Source organism: Anas platyrhynchos, chromosome 1 (assembly GCF_047663525.1).
Source record: "Anas platyrhynchos isolate ZD024472 breed Pekin duck chromosome 1, IASCAAS_PekinDuck_T2T, whole genome shotgun sequence".
Lineage (NCBI taxonomy): Eukaryota > Metazoa > Chordata > Aves > Anseriformes > Anatidae > Anas > Anas platyrhynchos.
In genome coordinates this window covers 79,264,582-79,279,085 of record NC_092587.1, presented here as the reverse complement: position 1 = coordinate 79,279,085, position 14,504 = coordinate 79,264,582, and the positions used below count along the sequence as shown (strand labels likewise).

The following is a 14,504-nucleotide window of genomic DNA, read 5'->3' as shown; positions in this document are numbered from 1 at the left end:
CCACAAAGGGATGGGGGGTGGTGCACCAATTTTGTGCACATGGTTCTCCACATCACCCTGGACCCTATTAGTGTGGAAAGAGCTCATTGAAAGAAAAGAAGCCACATTGTGCTGGGCCACCTAGAGGGTTGAATAGAAAAGGCTGAGGAAAAGAGCAGGCAGCGGAATAAAGACCGTAATTAACATATTTCCATATTCAAGCAAAGCAATAACTACGTGAAGTGTTTGTCAAGGTGCAATGAAAGCATAAATATTAAACACCGTATCTGAGGGGATGCAGAACCCCCCTCCGAGTCTCTTACATTCCATCAAGAAATTTGAAACAAGATTTCTATATATGATTTCTCGATTATAAGCTCTTGTCCCACTTCCCACATGATAACAGCCAAAACTCGCCATTCTTACTCACAAGCAAAACTTCCCCCAGATTTAAGTCAAAAGCTTGCCTTGACATTTAAGAAAAAAAAAATCAAAATAAAAGGGGGAAGAGAGAGAACTTAAAATATTTGAGACATATACTTTTACTTTAAATTCTTGCTGGAGACCATGAACCCTGAATTACAAAGGCAATCTTATAAAAAGCACTGGACACCTGAAGCAAGGCTATGGCTATAGACCTATATGCAACCCTGGTTAATGGGAACACAGAGTATGTACTCAAGGCATGGCTATGACTTAACTTTGCTGTGATTTATGCAACTCCACAGCAAAATACGAAAGAGTTTCGAAAGTCAGAGGGGTAGCACAACAACATGTAGTCTAAGAGAATAAGAACATGCAAACACTTTAAGGAAAGAAATGGGTTGTTAGAAAGCAGGACTTGTTTTGCCTTCTATTCCCAGGCAATAAATGCCATGAACCATCCCATCACCATTTCCATGCCACCTTTTTTCCTAAAGGATCTTAAAAACTTGGGACCAACCCTGCACAACCCCACTTCAGGTAACTACAGGTAACTTCAGTACTGGAGGGAAAAAAAAAAAAAAAGCAAATACGAGAAAGTGCCATTTGAAACACAGCCACCTCTGGACCAGACAACCAGAGCAAATTCAGGGTACCAAGGACAATCAGCACTCTTCTGCACTCAAGCTAGAACTGACAGCCAGGACAGGAATGTATGCACACGCCAAGATCATTTTTCTGCACGTGCAGCAAATGTGACCAACGGTCAGGTGCTAGGACCCTGCACACCACAGCTGAGCTATTTTGCTGGCTCACTCCTGCAGGCAGATCCAGTGGACTTCACTACCTCTGAGCCAGGAAAATGAAAGGTTGACAGTCAGACTAAAGCAGGAGAGAACCAGAGGCAGGAACCCAGAGAGGTCCTGCAAGGGGAAGCCCTAACTCACAGCCAATAAAGGAAAACTGCCGGAAGGAAAAGAGCACTGACAAATACCCAGGCTGGACGTGCTCCGTGTGCCAAAGCCAGGTGGGAACTCCACCTTCTCACAATGATCCCTGTTGCTGTTCTGGTTGCAGGTTGCTATTTTAACAGCCAGTTTTCATCTATAGGATTTAATAGAGGTTTGTTTGCAGAGCTGCAAATGCAGAATTGGAAAGGGCTACCTAGAGGAAAGCAATGCTTCTCAGGGGGCACATCACAGGGGGAGGAAAAAAAAGGAACGTTATCTCCATCAGGAGAACACAACAATGATCCTCAACAACATCAGTTTATAAATTGCTATTTAAATTCTTATCAAGATTTATCAGTCTGATTTCATTCAGCATCGAACTTCACACAGCCAATGATTTTACTATGAGGATAAGCATGGATCTTTATTTTAGGAGGTAAGTTTAAAATAAAGTTGTAAGAGAAACAATATAAGTCACGCATTTAATTCTTGCCTGTTTTGATCCAAATGCATTTCCTGTATTCATGTGTTAATAATCCAGTTGGCTTTAACTGCACTGGCCATTTTATCTCTTACTCCTGTAATTCTGCGAGACACAACAATTTTTCCCAGTGTTAACAATTTCTGCTTTTAAAAGCAAAACCAACTGACTCCTTAGCACTTAAAAAAAAAAAAAAAAGGTATACCAGTGCCAAGAATGACAAAAGAAAAAACTATCAAGTAAAATAGGATGCAGATGTAAGTGCTTCTATCCATTGAGTAGGTGGCAGGGAAGACACCTAATTCTGTTCCTGGGCTACAGTGAGGCTAAAAAGATTGGACTTTATACTTTGAAGTATCCTAAATGCTAATGCTATCGCAAAACCTTCTGAGTGAAGTATAGACAGGAAAACTTGTTGAACACTCTACATAGAAAGGTATACAAGCACTCAATGCAGCATACTGATTAGCTGCAGATTATATCATAAGCTCTATTTCTGAATAACTATTTGTACTGATTATTATTGCCATTTGATCTGCAATTTCAATAAGGTAGCTTAACCAAGATCAGGATTATATTAACACTTGAACCATCAAAAGGTCAAATGTGCAGCTGGTAGGAAGGACAACTTATCTTCCAGCCCAGGAAATATACTAGCTTGTATCAGCAAAGGCTCTCTTCCTCAATTTCATTCCACCTCATCTTTCCAGATTTGTTGGGTCCTACAACTTAAGGAGAGAGCCTGCTCATATGAAATAGCCCCCAGGCCCTGCCTACTTGCTAATGGAGCTGTGATGGCTCTTGTGGCCTCATTCTGCTGGAGGCTTGTTATACTGATATGAGCTGCCTCTCCCAGGAACAAGCAAAAGCCTTCTTTTGTCTGGCAATAAAATCACATGGGTTATTTTTTCTTCTGACACGTGTAATGCAAGAAGCATTTGTGCAACCACCATCACTTTACAACGCGTATTTTCCTTCTATGAGATTAATGCATCTAACAAAGCCTCTGTGGACTTTTTTTCCCCTCTGTGAAGAACAGGTCCTTGCTAAGATGCATAGCACACCTTTGCCTTCTGCACAGACATAGCCAAGTAAGTCTTACATTGGCTAAAAGCATAAGGACACATAGCACATTGCCCAGCAGGACTCCTGAGGGAGTCCACAGCATTCTGTGTAGTTACCCTCCAGGTCGGCATGGCTATAGGCCTCACTGTGCAGTCTTTGCTCATACAACACTCCCATTGACTTCCACAGAACTTCTGTCTGAGTCAGGATCCCGGATTTGGCCCAGAAGTTTAAAAAAAAAAAAAAAAAAAAAAAAGCTTTCTCAGCTTTCAAATGTAGATGATTAATGTCCCAGAAACAGTGGGCAGAGGTTTGGCACACAGTACAAAACTGACTTAAAGTTGAAATTTTCCTCCTGTTTCTTAAGCTCATTCTAGACACGGATTTTGAAAGCCACCAGTCATGAGATGCTCCACGGTATTTGTTATGGTAACATCTCACCTGCCAGAGGACTCAGCTGAAGCACAAAAGAGAATGTGCAAACAACTGAGTCTAGGGATCTACACAGTTGCTTTCTGTCTCTGCAAGTCCACGAAGCTTTCTGCTTCCAAGTTTGGCATGCCACTTAAATAAAACACCGAGAAACTCCTGTGATTAGTCTCTCCATTACTGCTTCTGCCCAGAGAAGCACAGCTCCTCTTGCTGAGTCCTGGTCTGCACATCCTCTCCACCCTCAAAACCCATTCTTTTGTAGGTCCTGAGACAAAAATATACATATATACCCTGTGCCAAAACAGTGTCACATACAGCCTCCAACGAGAGAGCATAACTTAAGGAAGCAGTCAAGCATCTGCAACTCTGAACAACCTGGAAGAAGAAATGGAGGGCAAGCTGAAGTCAAGGAAATAATGAACAGTCCTCCTTCCATCTGCAGCGTGGCATGCTCTGCATGCAGCTCTGCAGCCAGGGCATTTTCCTGCTCCTCCAGGAGTGACTCCATGGCTTGGAGAGCAACACACACAAGCAAATGGATGACCCCCTAGAAAAATTTCCAAACTGTGGAGTGCTATGGGAAGAGACAGAGGTAAGCCCATTGCAGGACAAACGAAGGGTGAAAAGCAACAAACAGACGGGAGGTAGGATAAGAACAGCAAATGACAGTGACTTAAGAGAGCAAAAGAATGGTCTCTTTTGGGCAAGCAGATAAATAGGATCCTCTCAAGCTGAAAAAGAGGTAAACATCTGTTTTACCAAGCCATATTGTAAGGGCGGGGAGTCTTGCTTTTTAGTGCCTTTAAAATTCACAGGGCTCCTGAAGAAGAGTTTAGCTCACATAGGTAGCCACCAGCAGGGTAAGAAAACAAATGGCACTGTGAAAGACACAGTATGTTAGCACATATCAGTCTATACGGTGTTATTGTGCAGTTAGCGAGGCAACTTGAAGAGAGCTGTCCTATGCACAGGCAATTCCCAGTCAACAGACTGTGCTCTGCTCACTTGCCAGTACCCTGTGTGCACAGCCACAGCTCTGCAAGTACAGGCAGAGCTGGGCTGAGGGTGGCTCCACTTTCAGATCCTTCTGGTGGAGAACGAGGCTTCAGAAAGTGTTACAAGTGCAGGGCAGGGAAAAGAGAAAACTTCTTGTTCAAGGAATAAGCTTCTGTCTTGCTTAGAAGTAATAAGTTCAGATGGGACCAAAAGCAAGGAGGGATATGTTCCAGTTTCAGTCATGCTCATGTGAATCATTACTCACTACAATGATGGGGGAGAGGCTGTGGATTTATATTCATGCAGCTTGTTTCAGAAACCAGGCTTGAAATAAAGACAGAGCACCAAAATGATAAAACATAACTGAAAACACAAAAGTATTCTCAGTTATACAAAATACAAAAGGAGTGTCTTCTCCTTTTGTGTACTATTCAAACAGAAATCAGACTAGAAATCAATATTAAAATGATCCTAAACATCCAACTCAACCCAGCAACCCATCAGTGCCCCTTCCCAGTTTGCTGACATGAAGTCTCACAGGACTGAGACCACAGCTGGCTCTGCAAAGGCAGGGAACGCTTGGGAATTTCTGGTATAAAGCTTTTGCTGAAACCAAAATGGAGCAGTAGGTGAAGAACTCAAGCTAGAGGAGAAAAGATCAAAATATGTCAGACTTTACATGACACAGTAAAGAAGAACTACTTGAGAGCAGAGTAAAGCAGCATTGAGATAAATCAGGAAGCAAAAGAAGAGACATTGCGTGCCCAAGACTAAAACTATTAGCCAGCCAGCAAGGTCAAGTCTGGTAACACTAAAGAGCCAAAACTGGGCTAAACACATGCATGGAGGGAGCAAAGAAGAGGCATCCACGTGTCAAAGAAGGTCATCTAGCTGAAAGAAGGCAAATGGGGAAATGAAACAACAGGCTTAACCCAAGCTGGCTGAGAGCAGAAGCTTTGAGGGAGAAAGGGAAAGAAGAAATGCAGCGGCTGATGAAGAGAGCTCTGCAACAAATAAGACACAAAAAGGAAATGACAACTGGATCTGGAAGGAAGTTTGATGAGAAGGGGATTTTTTCACAGAGGAGGTTAAGAATTGCTTTGAGAAGAGTGGTAGTGAAAGGGAAATAAAGCAGTAATAACACGTTATTTCCATAATGCAAATAACAGTGTTGCAGCTTGCTAGTAAATTGAGAATAAGGTAGACAACTGGGAAAAGGGGCTTGGTTAAGGTATCTGCTTTTGAAGCTGTGAGGGGCTGTGGGTCCACCTCAGAAGTAAATGTCGCCACAGCAATTTGTGGAAAACGGGGCGTAAAGAAAAGAAAAACTGCAGCCACTGCCATTGTACCCTTTCTTCTGGGAAGCTCCATACCTACATCTTTAACGTGCAAAAAAAGGAAACTTTGACTTGTTGCTTCGTTAAACTCTAGAGGACTTCAGTTCATGCATTTGATACCACGAGAAGCAGATCACACAGGGGAAACAGAGGACAAGTGCATAGCTTGACCAAGGGTCGGAAAGAGAATGCTGTTCTGGAGCTCAGTAAATGGACTAGTAAAACATGGAACCAACCATCAAGGAACTCACGGACAAAGAATGGAAAGAAGCCAAGGCCTTTGGAAACTCCTTCATGGCCCACACTCCTACAATAGTATGGTTACTTGGAAAACTTCATGGGCAAAGGATTACAGACTAGAATCTGAAAAGTTAAATCATAATGGAATCTACGTTACTCAAGACAATGTCCTCTTAAAACAAAATAAAACACTGTTTTAGGAAATTAAAACAATGGAAGAGGGAAAACTGGGCTGGTATAGAAGACAACATACAAGTATGTTGGAAGAGTGATGGCTGATATTATGCTGATCCTAATAATTTTGACCACTGAAAAGACCACCTTTTGCAGAAGGAAAGAGCAGTGTTAATGAACCCTAGGTAGGGGGAAAACGCAAAGCCAATATATACGTGATGTACTAAAATAAGTTACTAATTAGACCAGAAATATCTGATGGATTACCAAGAGTGATCCTGCAGGTACTGAGCAATATTTCTGTTGAGCTCTGTGGCCTTTTGCCTTAAAAGGATCACACAGAAGTGGAAAAAGAAGGAAAAGCTTCAGCATCTTGGTAACCAAAAAGTTAATTACCCTCTGAAAATCCACATAAGCATTCTCTAAAAGATCTACTGAGGTAGTAAAAACTGGCCTACATTGTAAGAACAGTCTCAAGCACTGAGAAGCAGCAATAGCAGTAAACAGTCATACGCTTGTATTACCCAAAAGCTGCATTTGGTTTTCCATTTGCCTCTGCAAACACACAGGGGGAAACAGTTCTCACAATGAACAAATCCCATCACAAAGAGTTAGGTATATCAAACAGTAGAGAGTCAAAATGTTAAGCCATATACTACTTCGAAATACTCCTGTAAAACATGGCATGCTGCTCATCTGCTTTAGGTCTAACTCCTATAAAGTGGTCTAACAGTTAATCCTTGGAATGAAAATTAAAGTACACTTAGCCTTTAAAAGTCACCAGAAAATAACAACAATAGCATTTTACATATAAATATATAGCAAAAGCTTCTATTCCTTCAGAGCCATTTTTCTTATCTAAGCCTTCAGAAACTGTATTCAGTCAAAAATATGACAAAAGGGAAGCATAATGGTTCCCTACAAAAGGGAGCAGTTTCACTGCTTGCTTGGAGTCAAGTTAAGATAAAGAATCCAAATGTTTTTTTTTTTTTAAATAATTACTTTTAAAAATGGTTATTCCCTATGCTCCAGTAATGTAGTAGGATCACATACATATTAAAATACAATCTCTATCTCACTGGTTAACCAGTGTCCTGTTAACAACATTTTACAGAACACAACATTCATTTTGGGCTAACGTGCTTTTACAGCTTCTAGTATTTTGGCTATCCCATATCTGACCGTACAAATGACCTGTGGCTCTTTAAAAACATTACTGAATGAGGCAAAGTAGAAAATCACTGTGTTCAGCCTTATTGGCCTTACAGCAAAAGCACCACGTGTATTAGTAGGAACAGGACTGCAAGTGCTTTACAAGATACTGTTGATACACAGTATGAGGACCTGATGCACAACTCCTTTTGCAAAAGTCCCACTGGCTTGAACAGCTCTTCCCACACCGTACTAAGGACGGAGGGGATGAAAAGCTTTCGTGCCACCAGCGATTAATCTTCCCATCACATCTCAAGCAGACATATCCAGGGCACCTTGGCGTACCTGTGGCACAAAGGGCAATGAAGGTTTGTGCATGCTTCCGGATCAAAAGCAACTTGTCTTTAGGTAGAGGCAGCTTCCGTAGAATGTGTTCAATGAAGTCATGCGGGGTGACTGCTGCGAGGTTCCACTTCAACTTCCCCAGCACCACGAGCTCCCATTCCTGCAAGAGTTTGTGGGGGGAAGAAGAGAAGAAAAGCCATAATCAAGTCTGAAGAAAACACTTCACTTATTTATCTGATTGTAATTATATCACTGCTAAATTGGTTCTGATCAAACAATTTTTTTTCAGTATGCCCCTACTGCTTTGAAGTTGTTGGCTTTTTTTCTTTTTATTCTTTTTTTTTTTTTTTAAACCACTGGAAATGTCAAGCGCTGCTGAAAATAATGAGACCTGGCAGCTCCTGCCAAGATTTTACTTTTTTTGTATCCAGTGTTGAATGCCCACCCAGAAAGTTTAGCCTGCAATTAGATATTGCCAAGGTCATTGTGGTCCTTTCCTAGTAACTTCTTTTAAATGGCTGTAGTCCTTACTTTATAGCCATTTAAAGCCCTCGAGATAACCACACACAAAAATAACCTAGATATACATTCTTTTTCAAAACAGGGGAAGTTCATTTGATGGCACTCTCTCCAAAACTGCATTCAAAAGCTCCTGCAGATAAATCTGATGGTGCTTAAACTACTCTGAGACAGGCTTTGCAGAAAGGAAATGCACATAACACAGCCAAGAAGTAGCCTGTGTAAATTATATGCCAATAAATCATGTAGGATCCAGTCCCACATTCTTTGCACGCCCAAAACTCCCAGTGAAATCAAAGGAAAACTCGGGCGCCTATGTAACTACTGGCCATTCCCCGCAATGTGATGACACACAGGAACGGCACCTCATCAACAGATCTGACTGTGGGGCTAGGTTTGCATACTTAAACATTTAAAATGAGTTTTGAATACCTTACAGTGCCCCGCAGAGCAGACAAAACTCAGGCCTTGGACTCATTTCTGTCTCATGCATCAACCATTAGCTATTAACTAAATTCCATGCACTGATTCTTGAGTCCTGATGATGCGTTAGCCTGATGGAGCCCAGCGTGGCGGGAAGCCCCAGCTAAGTTTGTAGAGCTGGCAAGTCAAAAAAAACGTCCTTTAATTTTGCAGCCCAGGAAACGTCAACCAGTGTTGCTGAGAAACCATAAACATGGACCCCACAACGCCATTTCTGCAGTTGTTTCTCTGAATAGATGTCTGCTCTAACAGCAAGTTACTTTCCTACAGACATTCCTACTGGATTATGACAGAGCCCTCCATAGCTTGGAAATCTCACATTCACGTACCTACCCCCTACAGGGCCCAAAAAACAGATGCTTCTTTTCTTCCCTCCCTCCCTCCCCCCAAAAAAATAATAAAAATAAGGTGTTTTAACAAAATGGCAATTACGTTAACTAAGGTCTGATCTTCCCAACAAAATAGATTCTGATCCAGAAAAGCACATAATGGTGTGATCTGGAAGACTGGGTAGAGGGAACGCAAGGTTAAATGGACGTGACAAGAAGAGGGAGGTACATTGTGCTCCCTCTTCTTGCACAGGGTCCACAGCGCTTCCTGCAACAGCCAGTGCCACCTGTGGGACACCTAATGCCTGTGACAGCCATGGCAGGGTTTGCAGTGCAGAGCTCTTTATTCTGCAGAAGCACGAGCTCCTGGCCCCTCCCCAGGGGGAATTCCCACTGGCTTCACCCAGTGATTCATAGGAGAAATTCTCGTGGGATTCAGCTAGCTATGCACATCCACCAGGGTCTGTGCGAATGAAGCTATCCGGCTGAGCGTGCATCCCACTGACAGGCTGAACAGAGTCGTTACACTTGGAAAAGACCTCCGAGATCATCTGCTCCAAACTCCCGCTCTATGCCACTCTGCACATATTAAGCATTCCCCTGAATAACCCTGATTCCTTCAGTTTCTGCTTTCCCAGTGTCTGCTTTGAACCCCCCAACGCCAAAACCCTTTCCCTCGTGGGTCGAACTCCCCCTCCATCACCTGCCTTGCCGAGAACCCCCTGCACGAACCAACCCCGCCGTTCATCAGCCGCACAGCAGCCGGCACCCCAACCTTGCCCACCGGCACCCCGCCACTTGCAGCCAAGCAAGCCCCGCAGCTGGGCGCAGCGCCCCGCCACTGCACCACCGGGCGAGGACGGCCACGGGGCCCCAAATCCGGCTGCCCCCGCTCCTTGCTCTCCCTCCCCGCTCCCTCCCTGGGGCCGCCTGGCAGCGGTTCAAGGGGTGAAGTCATGCCCGGCTCCGCGTGTCTGCCGCCAGGTGGAGCCGCAGCGCCGCGCCGCGCCGAGCCGGGCCGCCCGCAGCAGCGCCCCCGCCGCGGGGCAAGCACACGCGTGGGGCCGGGGCTCCCCCGGGGAAATGCGGGAGCAGCAGGAGCAGCAGCCGGGCAGCCGCAGGGAACTGCACGGGGGGTGTGCCAGGGGTGGGGGCAGAAGCTGCAAGGAGGGGAGCCCGGGACCCCCCCCACCACCGCTGCCACCGCCAGCAGCCCCCAGCCCCGGGGGCGCAGTGCACCCGCAGGATCGGGGCGGCCCCGCTCCATCACACGGGTGGCTCTAAGCACTTTTGACAATTCAGGAGAGCGTGTGAAGGAAAAAAAAAAAAAAAAAAGAAAAAAAAAGTGGAAAGCATGATTTTAAAAAGGGGGGAGCGTGGGGGGAGGGTGGCAAAAGTGGTGGCTGGCTGTGGAAGAGAGGGAGAGGGAAGGGGACAGCTGTCAGCGCAAGAGCTGATGCAGAGGATGGGCGTGCTGAAGGTGGAAGGGGGCTGCTTACCAGCAGCTCTTGGGGTTTGATGGAATTGTCCGTATATATGCACAGCTTCTCTGCTGTGAGGGGGATTGTCTCTTTCAGCTTGGAGGCCAGGAACATGCACACTGCCCCCAGCAGTTGCAGATGGCACTTTCGAGTGGGCACCACAGCTAAGAATCTGTCCAAGTAATTCATTGCCAGAGGGAAAACTTCTTCTTCACACTTCTGCTCTTCACAGACCTGCAAGCAAGGAGAGTGGGGAGGGGAGGATGGGAGGGTGGGGGGCAGAGAAAGAGACAAGAAATAAAAAAATGAATAAACGAGTGACCCCACAAAACACACCACTGCCTGTGCGCTGCAGCTCCTGCTATTTTTGTTTCCCGGGGAGCTAAATTTTGGGGGAGGGGGAGATCTCTGGAGAGGCTGGGAAGGCTGTCAATCGGCTTTCACATTCCTTTAGTTCATTCAGTAAGAAATGAATTCAAGACACTGTGTGGGAGAGCCGAAAAGCCCCATCCAGCAGCAATGAGCAGCCTCCGACTTTTTTTTTTTGCGACCCAATTCTTCTTTTTTTTTTTTTGATTTCGTCATATTTTCAAAAAATCGATAAAAATATCAAAACACCCCTGGAGGTCCCGGTTTTGGTGCCAGTGGCATCCCGGGGCGGTCCCCTATCGTTTCCGACAATTGCAAAAATTCCCCCGGGGGGCATCCCCCAGTTCTGCGCCCCTGATCCGGTGCGGGGGGGAAGGACGGGAGACACAGCGAGGGCGAGGTGGGGTGGGGAGAGCCCGAGCAGCCTGAATCCTTAGAGCAGGAGCAAGCGAGAAAATTATTTCAAAAATTTACTAAAAATCAGCGCTGCGGAGAAACCGCACAAATCGCACATGAAAATCAAGCGGAGGGTCTGCTCTTTCCAACCCGGGGGGATTTGTCTGGGAAAAGTCCCCCCCAAAGGAGATCCGAAGTGGGCAAATGATGATGGTAGGAGCTAGGGCAAGGCAGTCAAGCCTGCGGGGCTGCGGGCCCGCTGCCGCCCCATGCTAAGGATCGGGGTGCAGGAGGTGTCCGCCGCCTGCTCGGGCTTCCCTGCAGCCCCTGGCTGCATTTGGGGGGGAGGGGGTGCAGCGGCGCGGGGCCCCCCCGGAGCCCCTTCTTGGAAAGAAGGGTGAAGACGGGCTCAGCGCCTCCGAGCAGCTGCACGCAGCTCAACATGGCGAAAAAAGGCACGTCCTAACCGCTGCATACGTGGGCATGAAATCCTCGCTGGGCAAAACGTGGGGGGCACCGGTCACCCCCCGCCCCTCGCCCTGCCCCAGGCGCAGCTCCTTTTCCCAGAAAAGCCACAATCTCAGGCGCTCCAGCCGCGCTCCAGCCGCCCTGCAGCCGGAGGCGGCTTTTCTTTTCTTTTTACTTGCAAATGACTTGCCCAGCTCCCCCCCACTTCCTCCCCTCGCTGCACCCCGCTTTGCAGAAGCGGCAGCCCCCCGGCAGGGCGACTGCCAGGGCAGTCTGCGAGATGCTCCCCGCGCCCCTTCCCCCACCGCACCGAGGAAAGAAGAAAAAAAAAAAAGAAAAAGAACCCTCCCCCCCCCCCCCCAAAAAAAAAACCAACCCCAAACCCACGGTGACCGGGGGGGCGACAGGCTGCAGGAGGAGAGGGGCAGTGAGGCAGGGGCGCTGCGCCCCAGCCCCCCGCGGGCAGGGGGCTCAGTGGGGCCGGGGTGGCCAGCAAATACGAACCTCCAGCATCCAAGTGGCCACCATCCTCCTCATGAAGGGCTGGATGTCCTTCTGGACGCACTTGAAGTAGGAGCACTGGGGCAGATACCTCTCCTCGATGGTTAGTAAGTTGTGCAAAACGCGGTCGTCGTAGAGCAAGTTTGGGTCAGGCAGAGCTCTCCTCATGGGATCCACCTCGCAGCACAGCAGCTCCATGTTTCCAAAGAGATCTCCCTCTTTCTCTGATGGAAAAGTTTTTTTTTTTTTTTTTTTTTTTTTTTGGGGGGGGGGGGAAGGGGGTGGGGAAAGGAGAGGGGTAAAGGAGGAGGGGTAGGTGGGTGGGAGGAAGACGGCAGGGCTTTCCAGCTCGATCCTGCCTCCCTTGAAACTCGTCTCTCCCTCTCTCGATTTCTAGCTTAAAGTTGAAGCAAAGTGACGCAACTCGCCAGGGCAGGCAGTTCTCTCTCTTGTTATTATGGAGAACAGCAGCTGGTCAGACGTAACATCAAACGCGCTTTTTTTTTTTTTTTTTTTCCTCTCTATAAGCTAACAAGGAACCAGGAGGCCCTCGTATAGGGACACACACACACAAATGACAGCTTCTCTTTTCTCCCTTACAGCGACCGAACGAAATCCGCTCCGCACTTTTCCTCCCGCGGGGAGCCTGCCTTTCGTCTATTTCCCCCCCTTTTCTGGCCGCAAGGGGCTTACGGGCTCCCCCTCGGCACCCACCGGGGCTGCGAGGGCTAAGGACGAAATGCCCCTGCTTGGTGGCGCGCCACATGCACGTCCCGTGTCCCCCCCCTCGAGCCCTTGACCCGCTCCCCCCCCCCTCCTCCGGTACCCCCCTTTAATCTGAGCCGGGGGGGGAGCGTGCAGAGCTCCCTGATAGCTCCAGCCTAAGAGCAAACCCGAAGAAAAAAAAAAAAAAAAGGCAAAAATATATATTAAATAAAAAAAATGAAAAAGAATGAAATAAAGTAAGATATGCCGAGGGTGCTGGAGGGGTGAGCGCTCGGCAACGCTTTCAGGGTGCAATCTAGCAACAATCCCTCCGCCACTTCCTCCGGTCTGCACGCCTTGCGAGCAGGCGAAGTGCTTCAGCAGCGCACGGCCGCAACTTTCTAGGAAACGGCGCGGGGGGGTCCGGGGGCCGGCTGGGGGCAGCGGGAGCCCCGCACCGAGGGCTCCCCCCCCGGCAAGGCGCTGCCCGGGCCCCGCCGTCGGCGCCCGCGGCTGCAGCCCCGCTGCCCCCGGTGGGAGCCCCCTGCCCCAGCCCGGGGCTGCTCGCTCTGCTCCCTCGCCTACCTCCGGGCAAAGCAGCCGGCTGGAAAAACGCGTCAACTTTGTGAGGTCTCTGCTGCAGCCCCCGCCGGGCTGGGGGCTCCCGAGGGGGAAGGAGCTGCTCGGGGGCGGCCCCGACGTGCATGCGGGTAGCACGCTGCCGGGGGCCGCCGGCCGCCCCCCCGGAGGTGGACTGAAGGGAAGGGGAGGGGGTGTGGGGGGGAAATACCGCCTTAAAACTGTGAGTGCGGAGTTTGGGGCGCCGCTTCCCCTCCCTCTATTTGCATAGCCAATAGCTCTGGGGCTCTCGCCGCTGCGCGCTGATTGTTACCGGGCAGATTATATTTTAAGGACGCCTGCCGCCCGGCATCCAGAGCGGCCCCGGGGGGACGGGGGCGAAGAGCAGCCCCCTCACCTGGCCTCCTCGGGCGAGGGGGGGCAGCGCTGCCCCCTCCCAGCCCGGCCGTCGCCCCTCTGCGGCGCAACGGGAGGGATGGGACCGGCTCTGCCTCTCCCCCCACCACCCGCCGTGTGCATCTCCCCGCCCGTCGGGGCAAACGTGGCTTTTTAGCTACCAAAAAGCTGCCGGGACTCCCTGCCCCGCGACCCCTGGGCGGGTGACACCGCCTGGAGCCGGCTCTCCGAGGCGCTGGTACCGGCGTTGCCCTACAAGAAGGGTCGCACGCCCCTCGTCCCGTCCCATCCCGTCCTTGAAGCGCTGCGTGTGGCCCCTCGCCCCCTCCGCCCCTTCGAGGCGAGGGCTCGTTGGGGCCGGGCCAGGCTCGGTGGGGACGGGGGCGCGTTTTGGGAAGGCGGAGGGGGGCTGCCTGGGGGGTACCCCCCGCCGTACGTCGGTCAGGGACCCTCAGCAGAGCGGCGTGCCCCGCAATGAAAGGCTCTTTAACTTCCACCATTCATTTCCCCTTCCTGGCTACTCCTGCGAACAGGGAGCGTGTTGTGGCAGCGCACGTTTTTCCTTCTCCAAACTTAAATTCATAAGCGCTCCCGTCCGGCTTTGTAGCCCGACAATGCGGCGATTGTGATTTATGGGGTTTCGGGGCGGGGGGGGGGCGACACGGGAGTCCTAATTGCCCAGCCGCGACTTTGGGAAGTTGGGT

General features: G+C 49.0%; 1 protein-coding gene across 2 annotated transcripts in view; it reads right to left on the bottom strand.

The window, feature by feature from the left end:
- Window positions 1-13,617, bottom strand: part of CCND2 (cyclin D2) — a 41,700-nt gene extending 28,083 nt beyond the window's left edge. For both annotated transcript variants that reach the window (XR_003494950.3, XM_027449915.3), the window contains exons 1-4: window positions 13,411-13,617; window positions 12,124-12,344; window positions 10,405-10,620; window positions 7,575-7,734 (exon numbers count right to left, since the gene is read on the bottom strand). Coding sequence is in view for 1 of the 2 variants with exons in the window: in XM_027449915.3 (XP_027305716.1) it covers window positions 7,575-7,734; window positions 10,405-10,620; window positions 12,124-12,344; window positions 13,411-13,531 (718 nt within the window). In the remaining variant the exon portion in view is untranslated. The remainder of the gene's footprint in view (window positions 1-7,574; window positions 7,735-10,404; window positions 10,621-12,123; window positions 12,345-13,410) is intronic.
- Between the last annotated feature and the right edge of the window lie 887 nt (window positions 13,618-14,504).